Consider the following 18597-nt stretch of genomic DNA (forward strand, 5'->3'; position numbering starts at 1 on the left):
ATACATAATTTAATACAGCAGGAGGGTTCATCAGTGTGAGAGAGACGAGGAACATTTGGAGAGACAGGAGTATGACATGCAACAAAGGTACTGTGGACATTGCAGTTTTATGATACGCGCCCCAACAATGAGACAACTGAGGCTCCTTATACTATGACTCATGTTGTGACTTGTGAGTGTCTGCATGCTGGCAACATAATGGCTCATCACTGAAGACCCACTTAGACTGATCTGCTTCTTGTTGAAGGGAAATACTTTTGTGAATGAAGAAGAAAACTACAGCTAATTCAGAAGAGTCTTAATTAAAACAAGGAACATTAACACACGTTATACTGGCTACCAGTATCCTTTTTGAATGATTTCAAAGTTATTTGACATGTTTATAACATTTTGAAGGACCTTCCTCCTCAATTCATCAGAGACTTTATTTAATTTTATGGTCAGCCAGATCACTAAAGTTCTCCACTGCTTTTATTTTAAATAATCCTTCTGTGTCTCATAAAAGTACAGGCACTCTGGATTTTAGACGCTCTCTCTGTATTTTTAAAATGAAAAAGATATATCTTTTTAATCTGTCTTTTCATTTGTAGTAATGTTATAGTATAAGGAAAAAATATAATATTTTATTCATAGCGTTATTCTAATTCTTAACATTTTATTGTCTTATTGGTGTAATTGTTGGTTTTTATTTTATTATTATTATTTTTATTATTATTATCATTTTGTCTGCATTGTTTCAGTATGCTCTTTGAAGCACTTTGGGCTGCATGTTTATAATAAAGTATTATAGTAAAGTAATAAAGTTAAGTTATATAATTTTGCAGGGAGTAAAAACCCTCCAACTGATCCAAAAATGCAGCAGCCTTTCTGATTGCACGTTGCCCAACCCACCAAGTTCAAGTTCCTGAGAGCCAAAACTGTACTGGCTCATGTTTACTTCCACGATTAAAGTGTCTGATCTACTGTTCGCCTGAGCCCTCAGTTTTTTTTTTCAATCTGAATCTTGCCATTACAAATAATGAGCACTGATGTGAGTTGCTCTGAAAAAAAAATCAACTTAATATTTTAAATGTAAATATAACTGAGTATAGTTAAAGAGGTGGCCACTGACTGCATGCATATTGTTTGTGTGTGTATTTGATGCGTGTAGGGGTGCAGAGTTTACACAGTTGGTGTTTGTATGAGGCTGACCTTGGGGAAGCGCTCCTTGTAGACATGGTTCATCATCATTATTTCATTGTCATAGCAGGATGGAGAACGCCCCGGGCTGAAGAGAGACAAACACACACGCACGCACGCACACACACACACACACACACACACACACACACACACACACACACACACACACACACACACACACACACACACACACACACACACACACACACACACACACACACACACACACACACACACAGAGCAGGGGTGTAAAACACAGCTCTGACTGAGAAAATGAAAGAAGAGTGAAGGGAGGCAGCCGGTGATGCTGTATTTTTCACTTGAATGATGGAATTATTCATTTCCCCTCCTCGTGTCCATCCTGTCTGTACATTATGCTAATTGGACCGTCAGAAATTCAGTACACTGAGTTTAATTTTTCTTTTGGATCCGGTGTCCTCCTGCACGTCACACCACACATGGAGCAGACATCAGACAAGCATGAATAAATTCAGTGTCACATGAGCACTCTCCTACACACCCATGCACAGATATGAGGCAAAATCAACATGTAGCAGATACAAATCCCCAAAATATAATACTTATAGATGTGATTTGAATGGAAAGAATGAGACATGTCAAGGCACACAATAAAGGCATTCTGTATACTGAAGCCACAAGATAGAAGATTATCTAGGGCAGCAACTGCTGAGGAGCTTATTATGAAAACTGAATACTGATAAGTAGTGACGTGTTGCATGTAGTCGGGGCATGTTGCTTCCAGAGGGGAGGCTATAATAGGTGTGGTAGGAGGGAGAGTACACCAGAGACTGCAGCTAATAGAGAAACTGCTGCACTCTGGAGAGGTACTTGTCCTTTACTTGAGAATTTATATTTTCTGCTACTTTCTAATTCTATTCCAATACAATTCAGAGGTAAATATTGTACTTTAAAGAAAGATTACAAACACGAGCAGCTGATAAAATACACTGCTCGAAAAATGAAGGGAACACTTAAATCACAACCTCAGATCGTGATGACCAAATTATTCAAGTTGAAAATCTTTACTGGTGTATGATGTATAATTTGTTGAGAAAAAAATTAGGTAACAAAGGTCAATGCTAACCCAGATCATCAATCCACTGAGGGCTGGATTCAAAATCACATCAAAAATAAAAATGAAACATTTCAATCTTTAAATGTCGTCAAAAGTTTTTGTAGGTATATGTCACCCATGTCCCGTAATCCTAAAGGGTAGCTTAATATATTTCCATAAAAGTGTTTGACATCATGAATTTTGGTTCCTTTTCATTTTCTAATAAAAATAAGAATAATTACGCACAAATAATTTACTTAAAGATAGGCTTTGAAAATGCACAGCATTAGGTTTTTGTTAATTCAGAGACTGGGGGTCACTTCCTGCTACTAGAAGAAACCACCGCCTCTGTTCACAGGAACGTCCAATCAAAGACTGCAAGACGTCTAAAGGCTGGTCTTCATTCGCTTCATTGTTTTTTTCCCCAGGATCTGCCGTGCTCTCACCTGAGGCTTCGGGAGCGAGGGCGGACATGCGGCGAGCGTCGGCCCCCGTCATCGTCCGTGATGCTCTCGGTGCTGCCAAAGTGCTTGGACAGGAAGTGCAACTCGTCCATGGTGGGCTGGAAGGGCAGCTGGTGCAGCCGCTCCTGGGATGAGCTTGATGACTAGAGAGAGGCATTAAAAAAGAGACAAGGTTTATTCTAAACTGCTCTTTGTCACATTTTTTTGAAAAGCTTCTGTTGCAACATCAATAGTTTAAAAATAGGTATCCAGTGACGGAGAGGAGCACATCAAAAACAACAAATGGCAAGAGCACCTTCATCAATGTGGAGAAGAGAAGAGAAGAGAAGAGAAGAGAAGAGAAGAGAAGAGAAGAGAAGAGAAGAGAAGAGAAGAGAAGAGAAGAGAAGAGAAGAGAAGAGAGCGCAAGGTGTACTATGATGTGAGTGGGTGGAAAGAACTAAAACAAAGCAGCGACTAACTTAAAGAACAAGGAAGAAAGAGAGAGAGAGAGAGAATTGGAGAAACAAGAGAAATATCCAGAAGGAGTTAGTGTAGGAGGACAAAACAGAATAATGTGGACTGAACACCAGAGCAAAAACACTGCAGGGAGTGAAAGTCACTCCACCTAAAAGTGTCGGCTGCCTCGGGGGGTTAATGGCAGCACAATTCGGTTTTAAACAAAAGACTTTTCTTCAGTGCAGAAGGGATAAACCAGCCTGGATCAATGGGAGGCTTAATGAACATATCTCCCAATGGGACACCATGGTTGGCTTTGACCAAAAAAAGATTTCTGCGATAAAAATCCATTAGAAACTCCAGTCAGGTCTGAGCCACTTGTGCAAGCTGCAGAAAAAAGCACTGAAACGTTGTTGTTTATGCAGCAAGTCCAGTCAACAGAATCAATTAAGAAGCTCCCTGGAGACACAGAGAGCTCAGAGACTTAGGAGAATGCCACTGGATATGATGGTGAGATGAAAAACTGTTTTACTCCTTTCGGGCAGTCACAGGTTGCATCTCGATTCACCTAATTGCACCCAGATTTCCTTCACTTAAGTCCTAGTCCGTCTCACTGAGGACGAGACAAGAAACGCAAAATATGCGAGGAAACAGGTTTATAAGAGAGTTGTCGAGATCATCTGATGTCAGTTTTCGGATGATGGTGTCACAGCAGGATCACCAGTCAGTCAGCTTGAACAGCTCTGTAGTCTTTTGATGTCTTGGAGTTTGTATTTGCACATATGTACTGGTAATACAATAATGCAGGTGTAAAGTTACCATTTCTAGCACGTTTTACTCTTTTTTCATCATCATCATCATCATTCATCTTCAACCGCTTATCCCTGTCGGGTTGCGGGGGGGCTGGAGTCGATCCCAGCTAACGCCAGGACGCCAGTGCAGGGCACATATAGACGAACAGAGACAGACAACCTTTCACACCTACGGGCAATTTTAGAGTCATCAATTAACGTAACACATGCATGTCTTTCGATTGTGGGAGGAAACCGGAGTACCCGGAGAAAACCCACACAGACACGGGGAGAACATGCAAACTCCACACAGAAAGGCCTGAGCCGGGTTGCAAACCTGGAACCTTCTCGCTGTGAGGCGACAGTGCTAACCACTAGACCACCGTGTCTCTTTTTTCACATTTCATATTATTTTGCAGCATAGACACATGCATCCAAACTTTATTCAGTACTTGCAATGTACAGATCCAACCCTCACTACTCAGACAGTGAATGCTCATAAGCCATAAGTGTCAACATGTTTTTTATGAAGCTAATTTGCAAGCCAAGTTTGTATATTAATAATTTAATAATAAAGGTTATTATAAGACTATCTCATCATATGTAGAAATGTTTTGAAAATATTGCAAAAGTGGAAATAATGTGAATACATTTATACAGGCGATCTCACAATCGAAATATAGAATTCTAAAAATAACATAGCTGCTTCAGCACCACGTGACTTGATGGAAATGACACCAATAGAAAATGTTTATTGTTGAAAAGACGACGGACTCTCCACTTCTTCCTTCTTTCTTCTTTTTGCTGGTATTAAAAAATTACAACACCAGCACCAATACCAGTACCCTCAAAGTGATACCAATACCAATAAAATACTTCATTTATTACCTATTTTCTACTCCATTCAATTGGATGTGTTATAGTTCATCCCTTTCTAGATTTAATACAAAAAGGATCAAATACAGGTATCGTTTGTATTGGTTTGGAGATGTTTCAGTACTAATTGGTACTGGGTTATTTTGGTGGATACCTTAAAGGTAACGCGTACCGATACTCAGCCACAAGATACAGGTGAAAAGGGGAAAAGAAAACTGATGAAAAGAAATGCCTTGCTGATGAATGATTATAGTGTCAAACGCAGCCCGATCAGCTGCAACATCTAACAGATTTCCTACAGTACAAAGGGAACCTTCAATGCTTCATCCTGCGTACTTCTTCCATATCTATCCTGCCTCACCTTCACTTTCAACTGTTTACATTTCTGCAGCTTTCCTGCATACATTTTGGTCCATAGTTATCTCTTCCTACAGGAAACTCCCACACACACACACACACACACACACACACACACACACACACACACACACACACACACACACACACACACACACACACACACACACACACACACACACACACACACACACACACACACACACACACACACACACACACACCTCCTTTTATCTGTCCTGTTCAGTATGCAAGGGTCCTGCTGTAACTAATCAAGCGAGTAATGGCCCATGTACGAACTAGCAGAGCAGTGACAGGATGGAGGGGGGAAGAGGAGTGATGGAAGTGGAGAAGAGTATGGAGAGACTGAGAAACAATTTTCAACCTCATCTACAAGTAAAAAGAGATCAATGTATCACCTGCAGTGTATTGTATGTATTTCTATAGGAGGAGCATGAGAGGGAGTCAATTCAAGAAATGATGTGTGAAAGATGTAGAAGTAGTGACTGTGTTCAAGATGGCACGGCAGTCTAGCTACAGCGAGTGGATTATGAGTCAACACCTTGTCTCCACCTGAGCATCATACACATTAAGGTCCATTTCTCAAATGGACTATTTAACAAATGGGCCTTGGCAGCGTTCATTTCTCTGAGTAGTCTCTTATGCTTCACTCAGACAAAAGTGAACATTGTTATTGTCTCTGTGATTGCTTCCAAACACGTTTCACTTCAACCTACACTCTGTTTTATTTGTTTCCCTCTTAACCATCCATCTCCGCTTCTCTGTGGATAAAGTGATTCACTGAGAAATAGTTACTGGAACAGGGAAGAAACACAGATTGGTTACATTTCATTTCCATTGTCCATAGTCCACTTTTTTTTAGTTCTAGTTCTAGTTTACGTGATGTGATGCATGTTCTTCAGCGATTAAATCCAGTTTAATAGTCGGCTGAGACTTGCGGCGATTACAACATCTAAGAACGCAAAGGTGTGTTAGATGTATACAGTTTCATTTTGCATGTTTGTGTGTGGGTGTGCTCCCTGAAGTGTTTCATTATGTGTGTATGTGTGTTTGTTTGTGTATGCACAGCATTTAGCTGCAAGTGTGGCATGTAATCAAATCAAAGCGGAGCAAGACCCAAGTAGAACATGCATCCTTGAGAAAATTATTTTACAAGCAGAATAGCACTAACAGATTTTATGCATGAGCATGTTATGCAAATAAATGATTTGAGTGAGGTATTTATTCATGCAAAGGAAACAAAAACCCAGCTCATCAATTTAGCAATGGATGAAAAATCAAACTAACCTAATCAGCTAAATTATCAAGAGAACAAAAAATGGCAGATCAAACTCTTCAGTGTTACTTTCTCCTGTTTCTGCTCTAAGACTGGACATGAAAGAAAATCCAGTGTTTAATCTGTATGCGTTTTCACTTATCCATTATGTTAAAAGGGGAACATGAAGGAATCTTTCTGGGAAAACAGCCACCAGAGGCCTCACAATGTATTTCAGGGGAGTTTTCAGCTTGCTGCTTTACTCTGGTGTCCTGTTTGACAGCCAAACATTTTTTGTAATGAGTTCACACTTAGTCCGCTCTCTCAAATTAATCCTATATTTGAGAGAGCACAAGTTGCAGTGGCTGCTGCAGTGATAATACACGACAGATGAAGGAACGTTGCTGCTGATGTAGTCACATCTGACAGCTGTGTTGGTAACTGGAGAACTTAAATTATAAAAAGTGAGATTTCCATGTCTTTTTTGAATATAAAGCAGGTAAAGATGCTATATAAATACTGTGAAAGTATCAAAACACTCAATACACAGTTAAATGTACACCTGCCTGTATTCAGAAACTGTGTCTTTAAATGAGTGATGTCACAAAAAAGAAAGAAAGTTTCTCTACAGTGCCGTTACAGTCATTCCCCTGCTGCAATGATGGCACTGAGAACTATCAAGGGTAATTATGTGTATGTACAGACAGTATTAGAAAAATTTTGAACATTGAAGCATGTGAACATGTTCTAGTAGAAACCAAAAACACAAATCTGAACCTGAAAATGAGCATAGCATGGGGCATTTAATCAAGTGGATTGTGGATTGTGGATTGGGTATTGGGCGGGACTTAAGTGATCCACAGTAAATACAGGTAAATATAGTTTCATTTAGTCACAGTTGATCTCCGCAACTCAACTTTAATTCCTATTGAAATGACTGGCCTCACGTTGTCTCATATAATGTGCCACACAGTGAGGTATACACAGATTTTGAATTTGGTTAAAAAAAACAAAACAATGGTATTGGATTAGAAATCTGTGTAGGATGCTTTAGGAAATCTGAAGAGGAAAGAAAAAGTTGGATCTGTTCACCCCTAATACAGTATTACTGTCTATTGTCCTCAAGAAGACTTGTTCTTCTTCCTCTTAAACTTACCGTTGAACTCGGTGTGTTGGTGCCATATCCTGAGGAAGGCAGAGAGGCCAAGGACCATCTACGACCATCAGCCCTGAGGAAAAAAGAAATAAAAGTGGAACAGGAAGAATACGTTAGAATCAAATACTGTTTTTTCTATCACTTTCAACAGCCAGAGCCCCGATATTAGTTTCTATTTTAGTCCCCCCTGAACAACACAGTTAGAGTAAATCAATCCCTCCACCTTCACCTCCTTTCTATCCAATCACTCTTTTGTTCCTTTTATTCCCTTTCTTGCCTGAGGCCTCCTCCAGCCCCGTCTAACACTTCCTCTGAGTGAGTGATGAGAGACACATGTATGGGCAAAATCCTGGCGCCTCGCCTCGCTCCTCTGGGTTCGCCGTCACGCTTCTGACTGTCGCATAGACACTTGGTGGGAGCAGCGCAGGACAAAGACAGGGTCGTGGTATACAGTTTCATTTTGCATGTTTGTGTGTGGGTGTGCTCCCTGAAGTGTTTCATTATGTCTGTGTGTGTGTGTGTGTGTGTGTGTGTGTGTGTGTGTGTGTGTGTGTGTGTGTGTGTGTGTGTGTGTGTGTGTGTTAAAATAACCCTATCAACAATTTTACTCAACTACTTTGCACTGCTCTTGTAACGTTGAAAGTGTGACTTATTGTGCGAACAGAGGGATGTCAACCTGCGTGAGGAGGCGAAGGAAAAGTGAGCAGGTCCACTTGGCGAGAAGTTGCGCGGGCTGTCCAACGGGCTGCTTCCTGTTAACATACGTGTGGGCAGAACAAAGCAGAAAACAGGGCTGAGTATTTTATCAAAAGTCATTTAAGGTTTAAGGCAACTCTACAAGTGATTTACATTTCATTTAGTCAACCTCACTTTTAAGGAAACATCGAATCCCAATCAGTTGACATCAAGAATGTGAAGTTTTGTTCTTTGTTCACTGAGTCCTTACCAGAGAAAACACTTGTGTTTATTTATAAAAACAACAACTCTGCAACTGCAATACTAATACTATTTCCTCTGTGCCATGTTGTAAATTGATAAATATTGTATGTTGTAGAAATACGGTTACTATTATTTTTATATTTTATATTTCCCTTCATTTATATTGTTCATATTTTTCTATATTTCCTTGTTTATATTGCTTGTTATAAATTATTGTTTCTTTTTGATGTTCTTCTATGTTTGCTATCCACTTTGCTGCTGTAAAAAGGATATGTCCCGTTTGTGGAACTAATAAGGGAATATCTCTTAACTCTGTTTATTCACTGTGACGCCTTTGTCCAAGACACCTACAGTAAAAGTGTATCTTATCCTGGATCCTGACCTACAGCATTATATTTCAGCAGCTGAACATTTTGTTCTTGCTGATCTCTGGTGCAATAGTGCCAAACACATTTATTTATTTATTCATTTTTTACCATGGAACCTCTCAGTAGTGATTTTCTTTCATGGCACACAGGTTCAGTTGGGTCAGACTGTGCTGAGGGCTAAGATGGATCAACATTTATCGGAGCTCTGTTTATGAGAAACCTTTCCACTACTTAATGTGATTGTCAGTATTTGTCTTATAACTCACATACCACAAAGCTTATTGTGTTACTATGATAGCTGGTGATTGTGAGGTGTGAGCAGTTAATTTTTTGGCATCCTTGGGCAAAAAAATCTATAATCGTCTCATCATGTTGTAATTCAAGTGTTCTGAGAGAAAACTAGACTCCTGCACCTCCTCTTGAGAGGTTGAGAGAGAGAGAGAGAGCATTTCTATTGGCTCAGGACAGAGAGCAGAGAGGGAGAGAGAAATTATTTTATTTGTATTATAAATATCAATATTCAGTGAAACACATCTAATCAAACAAACTCAAATAAGCTTTTAATTTTTTTTTTCTCAATCAAAATGCAAAAGTTGTATTCTGTTGATTGGGTTAATTAGTGATATCAGTTGTTACCAGGCTAACATTAGCTAGCTAATGAGTTGTGAGGAAACAGATTGTATCAGGCTAATATTAGCTAACATCAGCCCTCACAGACACTTTCTGTGTCAACACTGACAAAGTTGATCAGTTTTAATATTCAACCTGAAACCGCAGACAAGTAACTTGATTCTCAAGTCAAGTCAAGGCACAAGTCTTTAACTTCCAAGTCCAAATCGAGTCTCAAGTCTTTTATTTTCAAGTCAAGTTTATTTACAAGTCATCAAAACAGTCGACTCAAGTCCAATCAGAAAGTCTCAAGTCCAATCTCTGGGAACCACGGCATAAATTCACACCTTGGCACCAAGGTGTGAATTTAATCCCACCAGTGTGATTGTAGTGTTGTAATCAGAGTGAGCTACTGATTGCAGCATGCAGCCCAGTCCTACTGGGTAAGTAAAAAAAACAAGAAATAGTTCAACTACAGCGTGGTTGTGCTGAAAATGCTACTTTTCAAGTCTGCTGTCTGTATTTTTCTTTTTACTCATACTATATTAATTTATTCTTTAAGTAAAGTCAATTAATAAGTCATTAAAAAGGAATATAATGGCCCCAATAATAAACTGTTTAATGGTGCACTGTATCATGGCTATAACTTTCATATACTTACCTATGTGTCCAGGCAGTGGAGAGTGCGGCCGAGGCAGGGTGGGAGACGTACTGGTCAGGATGAGGCTTTTCCTGTTACTGGTTCTGCAACTACAACAGATACGAGAAAAAAAGAGTCGGTCAATATTTGTCTTCATTATATTCTTCATCGATACCAGACGGTTGATAACTCACACACACACACACGCATGTACGCACACACACACACACGCACACACACACACACACACACGCATGCACGCACGCACACACACACACACACACACACACACATACACACACACACCACAAAGTGACCCCCCAGGTCTATTAATATACTATGTGTACTTACTTGTCACCTTGAGTAAATGTATAGCCTACAGTACAGTATGTACAGGTGGAAGTGTGTGTGCCTTTTTATATTGAGTACAGTATGTCGTCAGTGTGTGTGTGTGTGTGTGTGTGGGGTGTGTTTGTGCGTGTGTGTGTGTGTGTGTGTGTGTGTTAGTGTGTGTGTGTGTGTGTCAGGTCATAATACAAGACTTTATTGACGTCCGCCCACCCAAAGTGAGTGACAAAGCAACAAAGATTTTTAATTTCCACTAGGTCCAGCCCCACGACAGCTGCTGCCAGGAAATTTAACGGCAGAAGTAATGAGGCAATGGAGAGACAGACAGGGAACAAGAAAAGGTATACACCATAATGATGAACCATGAATTGGATGTGTCTTTGAACAATTTCACAAAGGGGCACACACATATACACACATGGTTTATTGTTTATTGTCGCCTGTAGTGGAAGTGGGAATTTTTAAGGGTTATTTTCATGCGTGGATTGTGCTTTTGCTCATAGGTTCCTGCTTGTCTGCGTGCTTCATTGGAGTGCCTGTCAGAACAGATTTTGCAGACGAACTATACAAGTTTGCTCCGTGTTGCATCAGCCAGCATGCTGCTTTACATTTGTGCAAGAAGTGTTTTGAATCTCAGACGCACACATTAAATAAAATGCACAGTCACACAACACGCATTGGTTATTTGATGTATCTCCCTCGATCAATAATCTATGTTCTCCTGCATCCTCCCCACCCTCCCATATCCCTCCATCTTTTTGATGCAAGTCTTCAGCAGTTGTTTCTGGCACTCTGAGACATCAAACTGCTGGCAGGATTTTATCGGTGGCAGTGCGCCTCTGTGGGCGCCAGCTGAGGCAAAGCTTGTACTCAACCTTGCAGAACAGAGGAGGAGCATATTGAAATATTTAAAGGAAATGCATTAGCTTTGTATGTAGGGATGGAAGTGGCTTAACGTCATCCTTTCCTCTCAGAAGAGGAGTAGGGGGAAGGGTGAAAAAGGAGAGAGAGAGGAATAAAAGAACAAGACAAAAAAATGAAGAGACTGGAGGTCCTTCCAGTACATTCTTTAGATTCCCTTTCTTTGTCAAACTTCTCTTCTGCAATCATCTTTCCTTTCACTCGCCATTCAACCTGTATTTCTCAAATCCACATTTTCATTGCCACTCTTCCTCAATCAAAAGCTGAATCACTAGAGCATAGTGTATGATCCTCCAGCTTCAATCCAGAACGTATTCTTAGCTTTTGATTCATGATTCATCACATCTACAGCAGCTCCACTCCAGTGATTCACTTTTAAGTGGAGTGTTAAATGTTTCAAACCACATGTTACGGAAATGGATTTATTCCTACCTGCCTAGTTTCTGTGACTTTTTCCTAGTGCGTATTATTTTCAGTCTCCATAAATCTCTCTACCATCTTTTGATAACCCCTCATCCATCTGTTTCCCCTTCATTTCTTTCTTTGTTCTCAATCTGCTTTCTCCTTCTTGGAAATTAACTTTCTGAGTGATGAATAATAAAATAGTTGGAAGACCAGAAAACGTATTCTTGCACTCGCCTTCTTATGGTTAAAGAGTCCACTAAACTATTAAGGACAGTAACAGAGTCAAAACCCACAAAGGCAAAAGCAATCTAATCTTCCCATAAAGCCAGAAGTCTCTTGCAGCCACTATGCTTAACATTGTTATCTTCAATGAATGCTGTAAAAGGGCAGCTTGCCCAAAGCCTTTGTATTGAAAAAAAAAAAAAAAGGTTAAATACAAAAGTGCTGCGTTTTATTCAACTGTACTCCAGCAGCCAGCTACATATTTATCACCAGAAAGGTCACATTAGACTTCTGCTTCTTGTATTCGTGCAACAGTGAGGAGGACAGCATATGACAGAAGCAGCAGGGTGGAGAGGAAGGGAGAAATATCCATCTGTGGATGCTCTAACTGTCGTATATCGGTTGTACTATGCTGTTAATTTGGGGTTATTTGATTCTCACAACCTGTTTTTTTTTTTATATTTGATATCAGTCAGTAATTTACTAAAGTTTATAGAGTGGCTTTTGGCAAACCCAAAAAACAAGGCGTGAATTTCTATTTTAGACACGCCATAGAGTAGAAAGAGCAAACAAAAGCAGTCTTTGCAGACATTAAATAGTGAGATTTAAACCATCTACACAACACAGCGGTGCCTTGTGGCTACAGTATATTGCAAAGAGGTCTATTGGACTGGCTGGGTGACAAATTAAAGGAAATACCAACCTAGTGTCTCATTAAACTTAAATTGACCTTTTTTTCGGGCCACTTCGGGGAAGCGCAACAAGCTGTAAACATAACACTAACACATCATCTTCCTATTAAGTTCATATAGCAAACACATTATGTTAGAGTTGCCTAATTACACAACTTAGATCTTCTTGGAGACATGTTTGTGTCCTCCTGATGAATGAAGGATGATGAATACACTCTTGTTTTAGCACTGATTTGGTCTCCACCAGCTCCTCAGGGGAAATTCTGGCTCTTAACAGTACTCTTTACACTATTACCTCAAAAGATGTTCTATCATTAGGCATTTTACCACGCTGGTCCAACATCATCCATAAGTGTTCAGTTATATACATGTCACTGAGCTAAATAGTATATTCCTTGATTGTATTGTCACAACACAGGTAGTACTGGAGTTTCTTTGGTAAGATACTGAACCCCAAATTACTCCTGATGGTTGGTCAGTACCTTGCATATGTGAATGATAGGCTAAATTGAAGCGTTTTGGTGCTATATAAATGAAATGTCCATCTCCCTTGAGCAAAAAGGTGCACATAACACATGAATTTAATTGCAGAGTAAGCAATGACAAAATTGTAAAGAAAGATGCATATGTACTATTAGAAAACATTATACATATAAAAAACTATTATTCTAGTAACTTGGAATAGTTTAAATACTTAGTACATATCCAGCCAAACGCAGGATAACATGTTTAAAGTACAAATGTGTAGGATTAAGTAGCATCTAGTGGTGAGGTTGCAGATTGCAACCAACTGGAACTTCTCCTGTGTGCAGGTGTGTCTGAGAACTACGGTGGCCGACAAAAAAATGTCAAAATGTGGCAATGCGAACGGTGCTCTCTAGAGCCAGTCTTTGGTCTGTCTGTTCTGTGCTACTGTAGAAACATGGCAGCGCAACATGACGGGCTCTGTGGAAGAACCCCCTATGTCGACACAAATGGCTCATTCAAAGGTAACAAAAAATCTTATTTTTAGATGATTGTACATCAAAGAAAACATTTGTCTTAATATATATACCGTATATATCGTCCAACAGACTGACCTCCATCCTACACACTGCACCTTTAAGAAGTTCACATTAATCCTGTCTTGCCCTGAAATGCCAGCCAGATAATTAGCCGTCACAGTGGTGGCTGTCAGTGAAGGTTAGATGACAGGAACTATAGGGGGCTGTAAGGACTTAGGACTAACATGCTGAAGCTTCACTTGACTGGAACAGCAGAGAAGATAAGAGAGGTGCGAATGTGTTAGCGCAATGTGTGTGCGTCTCCATGTGTATGTGTAAATGTGACTTTAAATCACTCTGTCACGGTTATGGTCATGCAGCCCGGGCACATCCTGCCTCAATCTGGTTGAGAAGGTGTGTGTGTGTGTGTGTGTGTGTGTGTGTGTGTGTGTGTGTGTGTGTGTGTGTGTGTGTGTGTGTGTGTGTGTGTGTGTGTGTGTGTGTGTGTGTGTGTGTTGTGTGTGTGTAAGACAGAGATAGAGACAGTTAGTATGCTGCACATCGCCATCTTTGAATCATAAATCTAAAGCGCTCTCTAGTTTCATGGTCAAACACAAACATGTTGTCAGTTTACAGCCAAACATGCCTGCACTATATCATCCAGCAGCCTCTTCTGTTTTCAGGCAGCTGGTGCTGTTGGATTAATTCAGTCGTCCTTACGCATAAATACATTTTGATCAGGTTTGCTGAAAACGAGACAAAATATTCAAACTCGTTCGGATCCAATTAGGTTAATCGAGAACAAATTCTCGTCTATCCATAATAAATTGATCAAAAAACAAGAAAAAAGATGAAGTGGGAACTGGATGTTCAACGTTACCATAGAAACACATTTAGAGTCACGCTCAAAAGAAGCAAACAGTGACATCTCCGACTGTTTTGGTTTTTCTCTATTCTCGCCAGAGCTCCCAGCAAAAAAACAAATAATAAAAATAAAAACGTGTTAAACTTAAATAATGAAGGTGAGCATCAGACAGAATCAGCTCTGAACTGAGGCCATAAAAATGATCTCAACCTGCAGTCAACCATAACACTGTGAGTCAGTGTCTGTTGATATGGCTGAGCCAAATATGTTTGTGTGTTTGTACGAGGATGCCAGTCTTATAATCCATCATAATCCATTGTGTAATCCATCATGTAGGCTCAATCTGTGTGTGTGACAGAGGAGTAGTGGTGAGGCGTGTGGGGCTGTCAGTCAGACGGAGTATGATTCATTGGGGTCAATGGTGCATGCATCTATTGTGTGGGCCTCTATTCACAGACACCTAAGCGGGTGAGAAAGCCGCCAGAGAGAAACAACTTTTAATATGTGAGCGAGAGAAACCAAGTGTGACAGCGTCAGCTGGGTCTGTCAAAAGGTGCAAAGCAAATCAGTGTTTGTTTTTGCAGGATGCAGGTGATTTTTGTATTGGGGGGGTTTCATGAAAGGCCTCTAGAATGATGAATGACAAACAGTGACGGGGAGAGGAACAAGAGGGTCAAGGGCGGTGAGAAGGGAAGAAACAAACAAAATAAAAGTACGAAGAAAGATATAAACGAAGAAAGTATTTTGCCAGCAGGCAATATTCATATTTAAACGTATCAATGTAAACGCGTTTAATCCTTCAAAATCTGCTCCTGGCAACTAAGCCATGAGTTACCCTATTATTATTAGGTTTTGGCAACTCAAAGAAAAACTGACTGATTTAAATATTCAAGAAGTCTATGCTGACTTCAAGCACAAGACATTGACAATCTTTACCAATCCTTACAGATTGAAACAAGACAAACATAACACATTATTACCAACTCTGTATTTCCCCTCATCTTTACAGAGCGTTTTAGCATCTTTCATCTGAATGTTTAGGTTTCGTTACTGTTCATCAAGTCTGATAAATCCACTGTGAACTATTTGTTCAGCGGCAAAGAGCAGACAAACACAGTCAGCGCCTGGCTGGTGAATATAGTGGAGCATTTAGCAACTAGAAAGCCAGATATTTCCCTCAGGAGTATGTGGAAACAATAAAGTTGTGCTGCATCAAGCTAATGTAAATGCAATAGCAATGACAACTTATAATAAAACCCTGTCGTATAATATGTCAATGTTGCGTCTAAAGTTTGTTCTGCCAAAAAAAATCTATTCATACTGCTGCTAAACTTAACAACACAAGTGGACGTGAACCAAAGTCTTCTTCTTCGCAGTAATTATAATTTCTCCAAAAGGCAAATTAGTCGTACACAAAGGTATTTTGTAGGTGACAGGGTTGCATGGTGACACATCAATGTTTAGAGGATAACATAAATTGACAATGTCAAAAGTAACCTACAGAGAAACAGAAAGAGCTAAAACCACAAACAGAGACACAAAGATGTGACAGCCAACAACCCCTGTCTGTGTTTCCCTGCTATGACGCCCCGGTCTGCCTGCTGTAGTGGGGTCAGAGGTTAAATCTGTGGTAATGATTCGTGCAGAAGCTTTGACGAGCAATTATCCCCCTGCAGGCCCTCGGCTGGCATTGGGCCATTAGTCTCTCACACATGCACGTGCCCATGAATGTAGATACATTCATGGAAAGTCACAAAGGCAGCATTTGTCCTCCAACACCCTAAAACTGTCCCAGGCTGTCTACACTCTTTACAGCAATAAAAGTAACATTTGGATACAGGTCATGTGAACGATACATTTTGTGATTCCCTAGAACCAAAACACACCCTAAGTTTCTAAGTTTTGAGTTAGGATGTAACGAGAACACCTGTCATCTGTAATTAAAAAAAGGCTTTTGGGTTTAGAGCAGTCGCCCCATTTAAAGAGGCTGAAGGTCCTCGAGGCAGCGGCCGTGGGGCTACCAATATTTTATGTTTATCCATGATTTTCTTTTAAATAAAAACTTCTATCACAAACTCCCAATCTACCATTGTCCGCTCGTATTTAATATAATTATGCATCTTTGGCATTTCCTAATTCACAATTACTTCCCAAGTGACTTCTCCTTGAGGGGTTTGTCTTCTCTGCTCATCTTCTCCTCCTACATTAAAGCTGAGCACATTCATATTAACGGATGGTCCCTGATAAGAACACAGCCGACATTTAAACAGAACAGCTCCATATTATGCAAATTCAATTAAAGGAATGAGCCGATTGAGAATGAAGTGTCACAGCCCGTCATGAGAGGATGTTTAAGTGGCTAGTGTAGGATGTTATGGACAAGGGCAACAACGTGTGTTCCTCTGTGTGTGTGTGTGTGTGTTTGTGTGTGTGTGTGTGTGTGTGTGTGTGTGTGTGTGTGTGTGTGTGTGTGTGTGTGTGTGTGTGTGTGCGTGCGTGTGTGTGTGTGTGTGTGCCATTACTGATTATCCATTTGCATTCACATGTGAGCCTGTGACAGGTGTGAGTGAGCGCTTGTGCATGCTTAATGTGTCTTACCTAGCTGATTATTAACTCTGCGTGTGTGTTTGTATGTGTGTGTGTGTGTGTGTGTGTGTGTGTGTGTGTGTGTGTGTTAGTGTGTGTTGTCTGTCAGTCAGTAGTGTCATCTTCTACTCTAAATGCTGACTCACAGGGCAGAGAGGACACCAGACGCTGCTGATGGTTACACCATCGATCTGTCCAGGATCATTTCCTGTCAGGTGACCTCTCTCTCTCTCTCTCTCTCTCTCTCTCTCTCTCTCTCTCTCTCTCTCTCTCTCTCTCTCTCTCTCAGGACCTCTTAAAGGTGAGTGCATGTTTACAAACTGTGGGATCTGAGATGGAAATAGACAGGATAAAATGCCACCCCTTTAAAAAAGCTTTCTGGACCAACAGTCTGTTTCCCTGTTAGTGCATCCTATTACGCAACATCCACTGCTCTTACTGCCAGAGTCTGAAACATCCACCAGGATCTCTAGATGGATACCAAACTCAAAAAAAGTGGCCAAATTAAGCCAAGTCTGCAGATTTATCAAGCATGAGGCAGTTAGATGGAGATTAAAGGGGTGATAGAGTGAAGCTGATACGCACTAGGTGAAAGTAAACAGGTGATGTGAAAAAAGGAAAGATAAATGAGGGTAAAACTAGGAGAACATACCAACAGGACTGCAGGGGTTAGTCACATGGCATTCTTGTTGCTATGCAATGCCGCACAGAGAGACATAAATAGAGGCTTTTACTGTTATTCACCATTAAAGAGGCTAAGCCAGGAGGGAAAAAGATTATCAACAAAATAACAACCATAGATTTCACAGAGTTGTACAAGAAAGTTAAAGAATGGCGTTAAAGAATGAAGATGAAAAGAGAAAGGCAGAGAAATAAGGTCACAGAAGAAACACTGACTGAGTCACCCAGTCATTTCAGCATGTTAGAAAAATAGCAATTACTTTGGTAACTGATGCTGTGACTAAAAGGCAACTTTCCGTTTGCAGCAGAAGTTGTTTAATAAACAAAAAAGGTAATGGGTTTTGTTGTGACTCATAAGTAAATTAACTGATTATGTAATGGGGTACGTAAGTAAGTAATCGACTGCCTGAATTATAGACCAACTCGGTGGATAATAAACATGCTGGCTGAGAGTCAGACTGTATTCTGACTGAACTAGTGTCTAATGCTATGTTCACACTACAGGTGACAGAGCAACAGTCTACAAGTCCTTTTCAATGAAGGCCGGTGACACAAAGCTACAAACTGATTCCTAACACTGAAGCGTCAACTAATTATATGTTTTTGTTTCACCACATTCTCCCTCCCCACAATTCTGGTCCGTTCGGTCTAAAAAAATGTAAGTAAAATGTTTTTTTTAATATTGTTAACACTAACAAAAACTAAATCTCGCCTGGCAAAGGG

The 18597-nt window shown here is 40.2% G+C and overlaps 1 protein-coding gene across 1 annotated transcript in view; it reads right to left on the reverse strand.

Annotated features, from left to right (window-relative positions):
- mast1a (microtubule associated serine/threonine kinase 1a) overlaps positions 1 to 18597 on the reverse strand; it is a gene marked incomplete at both ends in the record, with an annotated part of 68483 nt that overhangs the window by 23827 nt on the left and 26059 nt on the right. Inside the window, 5 exons of the mRNA XM_083922410.1 lie at positions 1192 to 1267; positions 2704 to 2864; positions 7616 to 7688; positions 8292 to 8367; positions 10193 to 10281. Coding sequence (XP_083778536.1) covers positions 1192 to 1267; positions 2704 to 2864; positions 7616 to 7688; positions 8292 to 8367; positions 10193 to 10281 — 475 coding nt within the window. The remainder of the gene's footprint in view (positions 1 to 1191; positions 1268 to 2703; positions 2865 to 7615; positions 7689 to 8291; positions 8368 to 10192; positions 10282 to 18597) is intronic.

The sequence above is a fragment of the Echiichthys vipera genome (assembly GCF_963691815.1).
Source record: "Echiichthys vipera genome assembly, chromosome: 2".
In the NCBI taxonomy this organism is placed as follows: Eukaryota; Metazoa; Chordata; class Actinopteri; order Perciformes; family Trachinidae; genus Echiichthys; species Echiichthys vipera.